This window comes from Aythya ferina (genome assembly GCF_964211825.1).
Source record: "Aythya ferina genome assembly, chromosome: 16".
NCBI lineage: Eukaryota > Metazoa > Chordata > Aves > Anseriformes > Anatidae > Aythya > Aythya ferina.
Genome location: NC_140315.1, coordinates 7,011,840 through 7,028,401, shown reverse-complemented (window position 1 = coordinate 7,028,401; position 16,562 = coordinate 7,011,840). Strand labels below are relative to the sequence as shown.

The following is a 16,562-nucleotide window of genomic DNA, read 5'->3' as shown; positions in this document are numbered from 1 at the left end:
CTTGAAAGTCTGGTTGGTGTCCTGTTATGTACACCATGAAATAGGTCTGAAATGAGATGTACTAACTCAGCAGTGATGTACCCACACCCCTGCAAAAGTACCTGATATCTCTCTCCTTTTGTTCTTTACAAAGTATAAAAAAGCACTGTGCAAGAACCAAGCCATTCTAGATACCATTCTTCCAGACTAACACCCCCAGTTTACACACAAGGGCATATCAACATGATTTTGTTAATGTACAGATAAAGAGAAAACTCCACCCTTATGCTCCGGTTACCCAGGTACTTGGTGAATAACATCCAACACGTCCTGTAACAGTAGAGAGGTGGTCATGGTTACATTAGTCTTTTATGACACAGTTTGAATAAACTTCTAGTAAATAAGACTAACCTCTGGCAGTATTTTCAGCTGTACTACATTCTTAGCTTTCACTTATCTAGCTCTCTAAACTACCGTGCCATAACTCAATTCTAGAAAATTTAAGGTGACAGATGAATTTTATTTATGAAGATACCACTGCAGATTAGACAGACATGCCCCTCTCTCTCCAAGGCGTACTACCTCTAAAATGAGAGCAAAGTAGACTTCTGTGTATGCTGCTCTGACTGAGAATGGGCTTGGCAAAGGAAAGCATCCTGACCAAGAGTGCAGACATTTGCCCCCTGGAAGTTACTCCTCCACAGAAGCTGGGAAATGTTTTAAAGTTTAACATATTTACTTTCTAGCCTGCATAGATCTACATTCTTAGACACATTCAGTAACTTCTTTGTTTGTTTTTTGATAATCTCCTCTCCAGACTATCAGTTTCCACACTAGCAGATATTTCAGTCTGGCATCTGAGCACAATGACCTCACTTGGTAACTCCCTGCTAGCATTAGGGATGCCATGAAATTATTTAAAGACAACTTGTTCTCCCTCAGAAACGTGCACTTCTGCCTCCTTCCATCCTGCAGAACAGCTTCCCATCGCATCCCCCACAAACACAGAGCCTTGCTAACAAGCCAGCTCATCCTTGCATTGGTGTCATTGACACATTATGCCCCAGTTTGTGCTCTGAGACTCCTCAGAGACTTCTTAGAGGCACAATTTCCTCCAGAACCCCAGCAGAAGCAGTTTATCACAGGACACCCTGAAAGGGACCAGTGTCAAAATGTGCCTATACTATCATACTTCATGCTAACCAAATTCTGTGGTCTAATAACCCCTTTGGGGGACCAAAAGCAGAACCAAGCTCCTAGAATAATTAAACAGATTCCTGATGACTTGGAATTAATTTCCTATTTCATTTTTTTGAAATATTTTAACTCTCAAGTTTCTGAGCAGCTGCATATGTTGATTCATAGGTAAGAATCAAAATATAATCTCATGTTTTAATATGAGACTGTATATCACCATTTATTGTTGTTCTAGCATAAACTTCTCTCTCTGTCTGGTGGCAAAAGAGACATAAATGCTGCCCGGTACATACCTCCACAGTTCTTTGCAGGAGGATGAGCCTGAACAAATACAGCAGATCCATTTTTGACACTGGTAGGAGATTCAGGTAGAGCCTGAAATACCAGATAAAATAGTTCTTAGAATTAGACATACCAGGACATTTGAAAAGTATTGACTTCTCAATAAGTTGTAATCAAAGAAGATGAAAAGGGCCAGCTCTTGATTACCTGATAACTTATCACTGGGCATGCACTGTCTTCTTTAACTTCCTCTGGGACACTCACTGTATTACCCATAGCTCCTGTGAGATGGGGAAAAAAAAAAAAGAAAATGTACCTTCTTTCCCATTAATAGATTTACTACCTAACTAAAATTAAGAGACAGCCAATGGCAACAGACTTTGATAGCCTGTTAAATTCCTTGTAAGCCCCACCTGCTTGCCCCAAAGCACCTGTCCTTGTCATCAGTCTGCACCCACCAGTCTGCACCCACCAGAAGTATTCAAAGCAGATTACACACAGGGGTCACAGCTGCTCTCTGCAAATGGCACAGATTAATGAATTCTTCTTTCTTGAAGAAAACTAGATACCATTGCTCCAGCATCATTTTGTTAGGACTCAGTAGATAGGAAAGATGTGTGGAGTTAGTAGCAGAATAAAATGACAAAGACCAAATAATATGAATGAATTATAGCAGCTTTGTAGGGTTTCGCCATTTTTTTTTTTTTTTTTTTTTAAATGTGAGAAAAAGATGAACAGAAAAGAGGCAGCATGCAAAGAAATCACACACGTTCACGTGTTAGTTCTGAAAATCTGGCCCTGTGTGGTAAGTCATTCTGTATAGCAAATCCTACAGAGAAACTATCCCGTTGAATATGGCTGTGAAAGTATGGGGCAGCTCTAGGCAGATCCACGGGTCAGTTGCAGCTCACAGATACACAGATGTTTTCTCAGCTAGCTGGAGCTGCAGCAAGACAGAAGCAATGCAAACCAGCCACCACTGACTTCATCTGTGGTCTTGGATGCATTTTTCAAGTAAGCTGCATCTTGTGTTGTCACAACAGCAGCATTACTGCTACCCAAACTGGGCAGTTTGGAACAGCTTTCTCATGTTCGCACCTACTGGAGTCAGATCTCTGACTGCAATAAAAGCATAATTCTATCTAGTTAATTAACATTAAGTCATTAGATAATTCAATGTTTATTTAAACTGTTCTTATTTCCCTAAAGTGTGTTTAAGGAGCAGTATATTTGATTCAATTTTAGAATTTTTTCAATTCAATCTTTCCTATGTAGAAGTATACATTCAACTGTGTTGTCTTTTCCCCCTTATGTATATTTATGTGCCCTGTGGACTGTGAATTCCTTGGGACCAAACACACTCCCTGCAACATGGTTGAAGGCTGAGGGTGGAGGAAGGCTCCTGTTGACTTTGGCTCAGGATATACATACATATGGAGCATTAAAGCTGCACAAGCAAACAATAAGGGGAGATGCTTCTGAGCCATGCCTTGAAATAGGAAGGTCTCCAGAGAGAGGAAGGCTGAGGGCTGCAGCCCCACTCCAACCTCAGTGCTCATCCCGCTGGATTTCCTGCATGGGCACCATGGGTGCCAGGTGCTCCTCTGCTCCTTGCTGCTGTGCTGTGTGCCTGTATGGACCAGCGTAGCCGCAGGGGCGTGGAAGAGCAACTTCTTCCTTGGTGCTTTGACTAAACAGTAACAGCCTTTGACTATTAGAGAAAAGGAGGAAAAGAGCAGTTTTGCTAAATCACCTTCATTAGAATTTGAATCTCGGAAGCAGGGGGAACCTCTCATTTCGGCTTCCAGTTACTGCTTAGAGTTCCAGCTGGTTGTGCTTTTTTTGGTAACCTCAATCTACAAACTTTTGCTTGACAGGGGTAGTTCAGATCTGGTTTCTATTTTATGCTGCATCCTAGCTGACATGAAATCGAAGCTGGGCCTCTCTTCCAGGCATGGTTTTTGTTCTCTGAGTGCCCAGTGCTGAGCTGGACACTAAACAGCCCCGCTGATGCTGAAACATGAACAGAGGACATGTGGTGCTGAGAAACGCTGCAGAAATAGTGGCTGTAGCACCGAGCCTTGATTTCAGACTGCTGAGTTGTTTTACAGGGATTTTATCTTCTCAGCTGATATTTCCACTATAAATCAGAACTTCTGATTTATTGTGGAAAACAGCCAACATCTCCCTGTGGATGTACAATGGCCTCTTGTCCTTGCTATGTAGTTCTGTCTCCTAGCAACATTAAGTATTATCCTATCGGAACGGAAGAAAACAAGATTCAAATCCTGCTGCTTAGTCTCAGTGATAAATTTAGTATCCAGTTGAATCTGGAGGATTTACTTTTGTTTTCCATTCACAAGGCCTCCTGGTTTATGCCAGGAGACAACTTAAGCAAAGGGTGGAATATTTGCAGGTTACGTGCTTCCTTTTTCACATGTGCTGTGAAATAAGCATATATCTGAGGGGAGTTGAGAAGCAAATTCCTATTTTTTCTTATTTATTTCTACAATGATTTGTAGCTTGATTCAGAGTTACTCCTGTTTCCTGTCCAGCTCTACTCACGTCAAGTAAGTTATCTTTAACTGATACAGAGCAGAGATCATAGGCTCTGATTTCTGGCATATTTTGTCCTAGAAAAAAATGCCCATTTTCTACAGTCAAGTTTATAATTCAGACTGAAATAAAACATGCACAAAGGCTACATGGAATTTTAAAAGATTTTCACTTTACCAGAAGCTGGAAAAGTCTTGGAGGCTATTTTTGATAAAAGAGCAGGACTAACTTCCTACATAACCACCTCAGAATATGTCTCCAGAGCACTGAATGCAGTGCTCCATCAAGAATGTATATTATAAATCTTCAGACTTACCTTCTTGCAGCAGTAGTTGATTATTACATTGCATTGGTTTTTGTATGGTGTAAGTAGTTGCCTTTTTATCATGCTCTGAGGCAAAAAGTGGATACAGAAAAAAAGGTGATAAGTCTGTGGCCATTTCTATGTGTACAGAACTCACTGTCCTAGCCCAGATCCTCCAGTAAAATTAGGAAAATATATATGCATGCATGCTTCTGCCTTATATTAAAGAAAAAATGAAAGGTCACTGCCACCTATAGACAAAACTGAGTATTGGCAGAAATGATAACAAATATAAAATGGTATCAAACTGGCAGAGATTCAAGATGCCAAGCAAGCAATGTCATAGCTATTCATTTCTGCCATAGCATCTAGGAATTGCTGCTGCAGAGACTACTGCTTCTGACTGCATGCATACGTGGCTCCAGATTTGCAAAAAACAAGAGCTCTGCTCGAAAAAATTAAATGGTTACATTTTTCCCAAAGTGCTTATGCCTCTAGTTTATACAAATAAATCATTTTTTCTCTTATTTGAAACATCTTCTCAGGTCTGTTTGAAGCTAGAAATATTAAATGTGGAGCCACAAGGATTTAGGAAAAAATAAAGGGCTCCCAGTGCCAACAAAAATTACATACACAGCATTGGTCTTCAGGAGCATTGAAGATCTGGCCATGTACCTGTTTCTAGTGGGTAGAACTAGATATTGTCAACTGCTGGAAACCTGTGTCCAGCTGTGAGTCTATCCTGGTAAATTAACTCGATCCCAGCCAAACCCAGTACAGAGTCCTACACTGTCACTTGGGTGCTGACTTGGTCTGTCTGTTGGGTGTTCTTGGTATGTCTCAGATATTAATCAGGGTTTATCTATGAGTGGTGCAACCACCAGGCAGCCCTGTCCTGCATGTGATAAGCACAAAGCTGGTCTCTGTAGTAAGCTGTGAGAACAGAGCAAACCCTCACCAAACCTGGGAGGTGTTGCTGGCATGATGTCTATGTTATTCACACAGGACAAGGCAATTCTCAAGGACTGAGAGGGGAAAAGAGAGGATCCTGATGCAAGAACATGTATATATATTTTTTTTTCCAAAATGAAAAGAAACCCTTAGAAATGACGAGGAACTGGAGTAAGCACATTCTTATCCTTGGGCTTCCTTTCTAGATATAGATTTTCTGATTAGGTTTCAAGGATTTTATCCTCATGGGGGGCTCAACCAGACCCACTGGAATGCAGCCTGACTGGTTTAAAAAGGAACATTTGCTACCAGCCTCCCAGTCAGACACAGCTCAGAAACAGTTCCTGTCCCAAATTATGCTTCACTGCTTCAATTGTAATGCAGAAAGGAATCCAAAAGAGAAATAGTGTTTTTATCATTATTTTTGTGTTACATGAACTGTAGTGTGCCCCGATCATGGGCTCAAGACTTGGCAAAATTTGTCTCTTTCTCTCGCTCTCGGAAGCATTATTTTGGTCTTTGTAATGTGGTAAAACTTTTGAAAACTAAGAGAGAAAATTACAACAAAATCCATGATCTACTGTGTACTCTGCCTAAAGCCAGATAAGCTTGACCTTTTTAATGTATTGACCAACCTACAATATTACAATTGCCTGTGTTGCAGCGTTTATTAATATAAAAAGTACACACAGATTCAATTAATTTCATGCCAGAACTTGCCATATGTTATACTTAAATGTCAGAAAAGAAAAAGATCAACTTTGCCTAGTTCACTTTGTATATAATTTCATTATAGATACGTCCGCTCTGCAAGCATTGGAGAAAAACTTAAACTTGTGTATGTTCCAGAGGCAGCAGAAGAACCTAGAGGCATCAGTTCACGCAAAAAGCAGTCCCAGGGCAAGGACTGGATCCTCAGCTCCCCAGTACATCCCTCTCCTGAATCCTGCCTCTTGGAGAACAGGTGAACTTGGGGATGTGTCAGCCAGTGGCCAGCTAGAGGAACAGATCCTGCTCTGATCCATGAGGAGCCAAGTAAGGACTAATAATAGGACAGGGTTTTAGAAAGTCTCCTTACCTTCCTTCCGTGCAGATCTCAGTTGCTCTGTTGCAGGCAAAGATTACTTGGACACGTATTGGGTAGAAAGACACCAGTGGGCAAAGGCATCTGAGGATTGTCAGTGGCTAAGGCAAAGAAATGGACAGACAATAGACAACAAAGAAGTGACAGGAGAAGGAAGGACTGAGATGACTCACCCAAAGCAAACAAGAAACACCCAAGAACAATCTGAGCAGCAACCAGGCAGCTGGCCGTACATTCAGGACATGCAAAATTACAGTCCTTGAGGCTTTACGGGCAGTTTTTAACACAATTATTTCAGCCACTCTGCATTGTACTTAAATGGGAAAAGCAAAATTGTTCAAACATTCACACCCCAGGCTTTCAGGGTGGGAACAGTCCTGACCTGGCTGGTAGAAATGCTATCAGAACGCCGATCTTTTTTGTCTTCTGTCCTTTTGCCGGAAATGCCAATGCAAAGAAAGGAAGAACTTATAGCAGGTACCTTAAAGCCCAAACAAAACGAGCCAAGCACTTGTAGAATCACCCAGGACCATTTAATGTGAGAGCACATGCAGGGTTCAAGCATGGGACAGAAGTGAAGAAGGAAGAAGAGAAGCGAAGCCAAGAAAAGCCCAGAGAAGAGCAGCAGCAGCATGAGTTACCTCAGGGTGGGTGGTCAGGCACCAGTCCCCCGGAAGCTGGATCTGCTCAGGGCCCGGTGCTACTGGTGGCTCTGCCTCTACTCCGGCACTGCTCACACACTGGGTGCAAACACAGAGGGTGGAGTTGTCCACCTTCCCGGCCCTTCACAAAATATGTTCTGCTCTTGAGCTTTCTGGCCACCCAAACCTGTTCAAATGTGTATTTATTTTTATGGCTCTGGGGGCAGCCCAGTGCAGTCACTGTGTTGGAAGTTGTGGCGTTGTGCTGAGCACCTGAAAACTCTTTCTAAACATGGGTGTTTCCCACAGCGGCAGAAAAAACAAAGTGCATTTATTGACACGGCTGTTTGCTCTACTCAAAGTGGATCTTAATATCCCTCCATAATGTGCAAATGGACCAAGCTTTTGTATCTGAAACCTGTTTTCAGGACTTACTGCTCCCTCACGTGAGTCATGAAGCCCATGCTTGGACTGGGGTGTCTGCAGCAGGAACAGGATTTTGTTCTTTGATTTCTTGCTACCTCACAAAAAATAAAACTTGGTTTCATGAACTGGGGTTCCCAGAGACTCTCGTAACACAACCAACAAAAAGATCCTTTATTTGATAGCTTGAGAAAGCAACAGCAAAGAGTCTGCAGCAGGGCTCGAGGGAGCTTGCTCCTCCCCAGCGCACCGGGTGGCATTGGCCATGCTGCTAATGCTGGCAGGATGTGAAAATACTAAAAGCATAATGGCAAATTCTCCTTAATTATTAATGAAATATCCCGAGGCCAGGGGTTCCCAGAGGTTCTCTTTAGGTTTCCTTTCATCGCAGCCTGCTGTACGTAGATCACTTGACTGTCAGCTTCGAGTGTTCAAATATATTAATCAGCTAGTTTCAGGTTGCGCATTGTCTGCACCGTGTGCCTCAGGATTCAACTACATTAGAGCACCAGTGCAATCCCCTCAATCTTTTCCCCTGCTGGCTTGCTCATATCATCTACATGGCACTTTTATTTCTCTGTGGTGCTTTGTTTTTGAATATAATTTTGTTATTAAGCATGACAAAGAAACAGAAGCAGATCTGTAACAAGGGTGATGTGCTGGCTGTGAATGGTGTCAGCTGTTTCAGAAGATGATGAAGAAACAATATGCATGAAACCAGAGGTCCTGGTTACCATCAGCTCAGCAGAGCATGGGAAGTTGGATGAATATTCTGATTCTTTTACGTCTTCAAGCATTATAGGTCAAGCATCTTTGTCATTTTTTTTTCCTTATTTTATCACTTAGATATTGCAAATCTTTGTCTACAAGCTCAGAAGATGCCCAAGTTCAGTCTTACAATCCTGTCCATCCTGTCTCTGGGTGATAAACATGGTGGTAGCCAGAAAAATTATCTGCAGGCTATGGCACAAAACACGAACCTGATTGCAAAATAAGTCATCTGTTCAGTGTCTCTGGACTAGCTTCCACTAATTTTTAAAAATTATTATTATTATTTTAGATTTTGGTCTTTCTTGTTGTGTTTAATTATTATTGTTATGAAATAATTTTGAGATGCAAGGTATAAATATTTAATTCCAGGAATACTTCATTCCCTAAAAAATGTCATTAAGATTCATTAATTCTTGGAGTATATTTTGCTTTCCCATGTGTTTCCCATGTTCCCATCAATGGCAGACAAGAGGTGCCCATGGCAAAGCACTGCCTGCTTTGCTGTCCTGGTGGGCAGTTGTTTTCTGCATTATGCTTGGGAATGTCTCAGGAGGATGCTGGCAGAGGGAGGAAGACTTGGACACAGAATTTCCTTTCCAAAGCAGAAGAAACTGCTTTTTCATGAATTTTCAGTGATTTTTTTTATTATTATTATTTTTTAAATCCAAAATCTATAATGAAACTGTCACAAGATAAATCTTTCTCCCCTGCAGGGAATGCTCAGCTTGTGCATCTGACAGCTGCATAAAACTTCCTGTTAATTAATGGCACAGAGCTCCTGACAATTATATATGATTAGCCAGTTTCTTTTATTACAGTCCAGCATGGGAGCCAACAGCATTCAAATATTGACAATTGAAGAGAAGATTAACATTGGTTTGTATTTCCACACGGTTTTGCATTTGAGGTCTAGAAGGGGGTGATGTCAATTTAAGGTGACATCCATCTGGCTGCTGTGGCTTATGTCACAGAGCAGGAGGGATGAGCAGCAGTACAACCTCAGCAACACCAGAGAGAGCTGCAAGAGGGAACCTCCAGATCAGCCGAGGGAAGAAACAATTCGGCACAACTCCAGTTGGATTTTTACAGCTTCAGACAAAACACAAATGACGCTTTGACTCAGACTTTCCCATTTCAGTCCCAATAGGATGGATGAAGTGAGTCACAGGCTTTCTTCTTTCCCATGAGGGAAGACCAGCTCAACACTTACATTGCTCAATTTGTCCTGTTTCCAAGGCACAGGAGCTGCCCAGAGGGTGGCGAGGAGGAGCGAAGGTTTGGATGGATGGCCTGAGGGATTTCACACAGATCCCAGGGTCTGCAGGGCCTGCCCCATCCTGGTGGCTGAGTAACAGCTGTAAACACCGATGGGTTGTGAAATAGAGGATACTTCACTTACAGTGAAAAATTCCAAGTTCATTGAGTTCAATTTAATTTCTGTCCAAGAGGACAGTGGAAAGGGTAAATTGGGTACATTTTTGTCTTCTTTAGCCAAAGAAATAGGCTAAGGGAGGAGGATTCAGCTGGAGTTACAGGCCTGCATTAGGTGATATGGGGCCTCCAGGGAAGCATCAGAGGAAGTGGGTACTGAAATCAAGCAGGTGATATGGAACTGTTTCTCTGTAAATCCATCAGAAACTACATAACCACCTCCCTTTCTGTGGTTTCAGCTTAATCTAAATATCCAAACTACATTTAACATCATCTGACTGTTTCAGTGGGAATTTTCCCCAAATAAATTGTTTGCCATAATTTGATACCCTGTGTCAGGGAAGGCCATCCTGGCTTTTGTACTGGCATAGTCCTCTCAGGAGGGTGGGAGAGAGCCTATCCTTGCTAACACTTCAGTGAGCAAATGGCACAGCAAGAGTTTGAGTCTTCAGATGGACCCTTGCATTTCTAAGAAATTTTGAGTGAGATCTGCGAGGTTCAACTCTGTCAGATCAGTGAAGTTACTTCAGTAATGGCAGAGCAGAAGCTCGCAGGCAGTGCAATGTGTGAGTGAGCTTTTCGCAGACCTGGGCATTCCCAAACTGTGATGTTGGCACTCCTGCACACCTGATCCCTGGGAGGAAATCCATAATTCTTGGGTCAGACATGGGCTGGAGAGACAATGTGCAGTTAGTTGCAGACATCACACCAGCGATGTGAATATCCCCTCCTTGAGAGCAGGTGCTCTAATGAGCTAGGCCCAGAAGAGTACATCCGAACTCCTGTCCCTCCAAAACTTGCATGCCTGACTCAGAGTTACAGCAAAAGCTGTTTCTGCTTAAATTATGCCTAAGTTTTAAACTTTATTGAATCTGGCTCCTTCACAGTTAGCGCTTCCTATTCCTGAAGAATTATGTTTTCAGCAAGTAGGTTTCCCCCACTGTCTCTGACAGAGCCCATATTAATCGCTGAATCTGTCTTGTATTTAAGCCAACGCAGTCTGAACGGGTAATGAAAAGGAGTGAGTGATTGCTTCAGTGTGGGGGGCCCCGGGGAAGCAGGAGGAGCAGCAGTTAGAGAGTTAGAGCCGTGTACTGCCAGTATCTCAGGGGGATGGCAAGTGCGGCTGTGGCCGCAGTTGCTGTGGCCTCACGCTGAGCCAACGCCACTGGGCTGGGCGGAATCCCACTGGTTCCATGAGATCCCAAAGCAGAATTTGGCTCAGATGCTTCAGCTGAAATGCAAAGCTGAATGAGAAACATTTGCTCAGGCTGCTTACCAGAAAGAGCCTGAACGTGGTTTTCCAAGCTATGTATCATGGCCTCTGGTTGCTCCAGACTTTGATTGTGGTTCAGAGTGCTGATGTAAGAAGAGAACTGGTGATCTGTTATTGCCTCTGCTTTCCCATCACAAAATCAGGTTCCTGCTGCCACTTTTTTTTTTTTTTTTTTTTTTTTTTTTTTGAGGAAGAATTACAAAATATACACCAGCTATTTCTTCATGTGGGAGCTTCTAGAACAGATAAAAAGTGACTGTGTCAGGATTGAAACAGAGAGTTATTGTATACATAGTTCCTTAGTGGGTGGGACAGGCATTTGAACCACAATTACTCTCCTGTATGAGCATTTTATGTTTCCATCAAATATGCACTGATGATAACAATACTATGTTAAATATTTCACTTCATTAATACAGCTTCTGCAAAGGCTGGGTCACTGCTTTTGCCAGCTGTCACAGCTTTGGAGCCTGATGATGGTGTTTTCCCCCAGCAGTCTATTACCCTTCTTCCTCCCAAGCCTAAAATATAAAATGTGAGGAGCTTGGATTACTAACAATTAAAAAAAAAAAAAAAAAAAGAAAAAAAAAAAAAAAAAAAAAAAGATGAATAATTAAAAAAGAAAAAAAAGAAAAAAGAAAAAAAAAGAGGTTCGTTGCAGACTGTGCATTTCATTTCTTATTTTACAGAGAAACTAGCAATGCCACAAACAGCATGAACCTGCAGCAGCTCTAATAGTAAACATGCAGTTATCTTAAAGAGTGTGCTTGATGCATGGGGATCTTGCCTATGATGCTTTGCTGTCCTGAGGAGAGCCAAAAGTGGGGTTAAGATTGCCCCAGCATGGGGCATGGGATGGGATGGGATGGGATGGGATGGGATGGGATGGGATGGGATGGGATGGAGACCTGCCTTGGCTTTTAGGGCTTTTGTAAGTCCCTAAGTCAGGTTTTAGCTTGTCAAATTCCTGGTGCCAGCAGCCATGCAGGTGACGTGAATTATTTTTTCAATAATTCAACTTGAAAAAAAAGTTGTTGATATGAGAAAAAAAAAAAAAGAGGTGTTATCAGATTTTCAGAATTCATACTGCTATTCAAGAGCTCTACAGTATTACTGTAACTCTATAAATCCAGTAATATTTTACATTTTCTGTAGGGGATAATATTACCAGATAATAACTTCACAACTTAATTTAATATTTAAAACTGTAAATTCTCAATAGCAAAGTGAGAGTTATGTATAAGAAAGATAGCAGCTAAGCAAATTTCTCTCATCTGTAGCTCTGACATTGCAGTTTAGCTCTAACTTCCCACTGCAATTCCTCCTCCAAGAGATCACTGCTGCAGTGAAAGCTCTCTGTTATTAATTTTGTAGTAAGTAGCAGTATTCCCTGGGGCAGAAATGAAACTGCATTCATTTTAATTTGTTCTATCTCGATTCAAATTTAGGAAGGAAAATAAATAAATTAATTAAATCTTTCTAGGCTTGATGCAGCTTGGAATAACTATTTCTGGATTCAAAATCATGCATCGGTTTTTGTGCTTTAAGTGAAGATTCACCTAATTTAAATGGAGCTCTCCAGAAGTGACAGGCTAGTATTTGACACACTGTGCCTTTCAGTGACCATGACATGGCTTGATCTATGGGAAGCAGGACAGACCTCGAGGTTGGATTTGTACTTTCTGCATAATTTTCAAATCTGTACTTCATTTCCCTCACTCGTAAAATGTAATGACAACTTTCTCTCCCAACCACACACAGCATCATTTTGTAAAGGCTTGGGGAGTACTGAGATATTGCTGCAAATGGACTCCCAGATGTCCAAAGAGAAGACAAAGCTCAAGTTCTTGCTCTTAGGGTTCAAGAAGAAGACATCCAGACTCAAAGAAATGCAAAGACTTGTTTTCTTTCTCTATTTCAAACATGTATCCCCAAACACTGCTGAAGGCTTTCTCTCCAATAGCTCATTAAGCTGTTTCCCCTGGATGTATTTTTTTTTTAAGGTGAAAAATCCAACTCTTTTTTTCTCTGTCCTTTAGGACTGGTTGTGATGATATTCTCCAACCTGTTGCCCCACTGCAGTCCTCCTAACACCCAAAATTCAGCTGAGAGCCAAGCTTTGGATGGCAGAGGCGAAGTTCTGGCAGGCTGTGGCACCCCTCCCATGAGAGGGATTTCTCCAGGGCAAACAGTGGGGAGCCCTTCCTGCGCTCCTCGGTGAGCATCAGAGGACTGGCCTGAATTCAGGGGTTTTGTTAATCTGTCAATATGTGCTACATTACATTAGCAATTGAATTAGAGGTGCTGAAATAATTGTGACAGAGGGATTTTTTATGCAGCACAGGTGACTGTGTGGGATTCAGAAAACACACATTGTGCAGTCAGGTTCCTTGGAAGCAGCTCATTATACAGATGCCTGACCAAAATGACTTTCGCTTGAATTTCATGGATTTATAATGTCATAAACTTCAATAAAACTTGAGGTTTGTTCCCATTTTGTATCTCTAGCTGATATTGTCTAGATTCTTAATGCTGTGGTATAGTATCACAAACTCTTGTGTGGCCCTAAAAATCAACATTGAGGATATACAATAAAACAATCCAGGTGATAGCTGAATGAGTAATGCACCCAAAAGTAAGCAAATTGCAGATCAGATAAATAAACAAAGTGCAGGAGCAAACGTGGGTTGGGTGAAAACACCTATTGGTCTTGGTACAGAGCAATTGCACTTTGCCTTTGGGACAAGTGCCAAAGGGAATGCCCTCAAGGTGGAAAAGCACATCTGCTGGCCAGCTTTTGTAAAGGCTTGGGTAGATGAAGCAGAGGAAGCCTTGCCTGGTCTGCTCCTCCATGTGGGGGGTGAGAAGTGCTCTGCCAGCCCTCCTGCAGCTGCTCCAGGCAGGAGAGCTGCTGCTGCCACCTTGCCAGATGGTCCAAGGCATGAACAGGTGTTTAAACGTTGTTAAACAAACCGCACGGATCTAGGCATGGCTGACTGGAAGGTGTGTGAGCTAGCCCTCCCCTGGAAATAAACACTGGCTGATAACTGGAAATGACCTGAACTTCTTGGCCAGCCAACCACGTGCTCCAGGAGGCGATGGACCAGTCTGTAGGAGCACAGGGCCGCTGTGCTCCCACCTTCCAGTGAGCCCCTGCGTGTATCAGGCTGCACCGTGCTCACGAGGATGATTAAGGATGCCTAATTGTATAACTGTGCTTACAACAACACTGCAACACTGAGAAATCGGTTGCCAAATAATTTCAGCACAGCAGGAACTCTACAAAGGCAGGTGTTGTGAGATGGCGTGGTCAAAGCACAGCGATCCCAAGTCTACAAGCAACTGCTCTAACTTGTTGCCCACACAGTTGCACACCTTTTCCTGAGACTGGTCCTGCAGGGGCTGTGGCAGAGTGGGAGGTGTGTGTGCCAGCCTCCTGCCCTGTCGCTGCCTCCTGTGCCCTGCCTGCGGCAGTTTTCCTGTATCCTGCTCAGAGCAGAGATATGTGGACTGGAAGCCTTTCGGCACATGTACATCTTGGGGAGATCCAAAAACCCTTTCAAGAGGTCCCTGGAGTTTTCTGCACTTTACAGTGAAAAAACAAAACAAAACAAAACAAAAACAAAAACAAACAAAAACAATACAAAAACAAAACAAAACAAACAAAAAAAAGCACATAAAAACACACACACACAAAAACAGCTTTAAAATATCACATTGAGAGAGTTACATATACATTAAAAACATGAAATACAGAGTGCAAATATTTTACTTATCTACAAATTCTTTTTCCCTTGATCAAAACCAGGAGTAGCTGAGGGGCAAGAGATGTGCAAGAGATCGTCTTGTTGACACCTTTCTCTTATTGCTTCTAACGAAGGCTCAACAAAGTCTTCTCACTCCATGATTTATTTTAATTTAACCCTCCTCTGATAACCACCCACCTCTTCATCCAGTACTTAAAGAAGACTTTTTATTTTTATTTTTATTTTTTTTCTGTGTAGTTTGAGTCCATTTTGGGTGTTATTCTTGAGCCTTTCTCTCCTTTGCCAATTTGGAAATGACGTATGTAATCTAGATATATAAATGTCATTTTAATTCCAAAGACATCACAAGAAAGTTCCCTTGTTTTTTATGAATGTAGCTTCATATATTTTTGAAAGCTTTTTATGTAGTTACAATGCAAATCAAATGATTAATTTGTTGCCCATTGCTACTGGTGTCTTTTCGTATTTACTGTATCCTACTTTTATTCTTCCCCATAGGTCTTTATGTTGAAGCATGGTTTTCACAATGGTTGGGTTTATTTTTTATAGTGTGCACAATTCTTTATCCTCTAAATGACTTCTTCATAGGCTACTGTCAGTGCTGCCAGTAAATAATGGTGACAGCTCTCCACATCACTTTTTCCTCCTAATTCAATAAAATTAAAGTTTACCTTGAAGGCGCTGAATCACTATCAGGTGAGTCAGGGCTGGTGAGAAATCTCACAGATGGAGCAAAGCTATCACTGGAGCCAGACTTTCTACAGCTCTATTGTGACAAACAGGAAAAAAGCTGTTTGCACGCCAAGGCTCTGCAGTTTCTGAATTGTGGGCATTTACATGCCCAAGCCCTTTAGAAGAGAGCCAAGATTTCACCTCAGATTTCTGTTGAGAAATAGGCTAGAAGAAATTCGTTCTTTGCTACCACCTCTTCCACTACAGAGCTGTAAGCTTCCTCCTTAGAAACACCTGTATATAACCAGCTGCCAGTAGAAATATTTACCTGGGGAAGTGATAACCTTTTGAACCTCCTTTCACAATTAGAAGAGGCCTATTGCCTGTTTTACACCTTTTATTCCTCTCTGCCTTATCCTTCTCTTCAATCTTACAGCCATATGGCATGGGGTAGGAACCCCTGGGGGCTGGTGTTTATATGGCACATAGTGCAGGGGAATGCAAGTTCAGAGCTGTGATTTGCAGGGAAGACTTTACAAACTGTAATTTCTCCTAATATATATACATATATATATATATTCCCCAGAGATCAGGCTGCTACTGGGATAATTCATTCATGGATAGAAATTAATATACCCCATAGATTTTGTTTATAAGCTATCAACGTATTAAATTACCAACATGTCTTTTGTAGTGGTGATTTTTTTTCTTTTTCTTTTTAATTTTTTGATTTGGCAGGTAATGGCAACTTTGCATGAAACAAAGCAATAAATAAATAAATGAAATAAAATAAATAAATAATAAAAGAAAAGAAATTAAACGAAACAAAATAAACCACAACTTCCAAACTGTAGCCGTTCTGAAATGTAAAACCGGGGTGAATTTCCCCAGCCTAATCCTTCCCCCCGGCACGGGGCGGTTCCTGCGGTCCCTCCCCCGGCAGGTGGCAGCCTCCGAGCGCCGTGAGCGGTGCCTTCAGCCTGAGGCAGGCAGCAGCCAGGAGGTCCCTGGGATCTCAGCTGCAGCATCCAGCAGAGATGTCTTGGTCTGGGATCTACATTGGATCTCAGCTTCACTGCTGCGTAACTGCCTCAAAGGGCAGAGGCACAGCTGGGGGTGATGCTCTGGGTTGCAAATGCTGATGTCGAGTTTCTCTGCCTGCATCCCTGGGCATCTCAGCAGGTACTGTGACTGAGTTTGAGTCAAAGTAAGGTTAATAGCAAAGTGT

General features: G+C 42.0%; 1 protein-coding gene and 1 long non-coding RNA gene across 7 annotated transcripts in view; both read right to left on the bottom strand.

Moving 5' to 3' along the window:
- The window catches only part of BCAS1 (brain enriched myelin associated protein 1), a 48,611-nt gene extending 41,337 nt beyond the window's left edge, over positions 1-7,274 (bottom strand). The window contains exons 1-4 of one of the 6 annotated variants that reach the window (XM_084537595.1): positions 6,995-7,258; positions 6,348-6,454; positions 1,666-1,739; positions 1,470-1,551 (exon numbers count right to left, since the gene is read on the bottom strand). In XM_084537595.1, the coding sequence (XP_084393721.1) occupies positions 1,470-1,551; positions 1,666-1,734 (151 nt within the window). In that variant the 5' untranslated portion in view covers positions 1,735-1,739; positions 6,348-6,454; positions 6,995-7,258. Of the gene's footprint in view, positions 1-1,469; positions 1,552-1,665; positions 1,740-4,330; positions 4,380-6,347; positions 6,486-6,994 lie in introns of those variants that run through there. The other 5 variants (XM_084537597.1, XM_084537596.1, XM_084537598.1 and 2 more) reach the window with 5 other exon arrangements.
- A 6,392-nt stretch (positions 7,275-13,666) lies between these two features.
- LOC311445972 lies at positions 13,667-15,459 on the bottom strand. Its single transcript, XR_014698692.1, has 2 exons — positions 15,334-15,459; positions 13,667-14,480 (listed from the first exon to the last, which is right to left on the bottom strand). It is a non-coding gene; the product is annotated as an uncharacterized lncRNA (long non-coding RNA).
- Between the last annotated feature and the right edge of the window lie 1,103 nt (positions 15,460-16,562).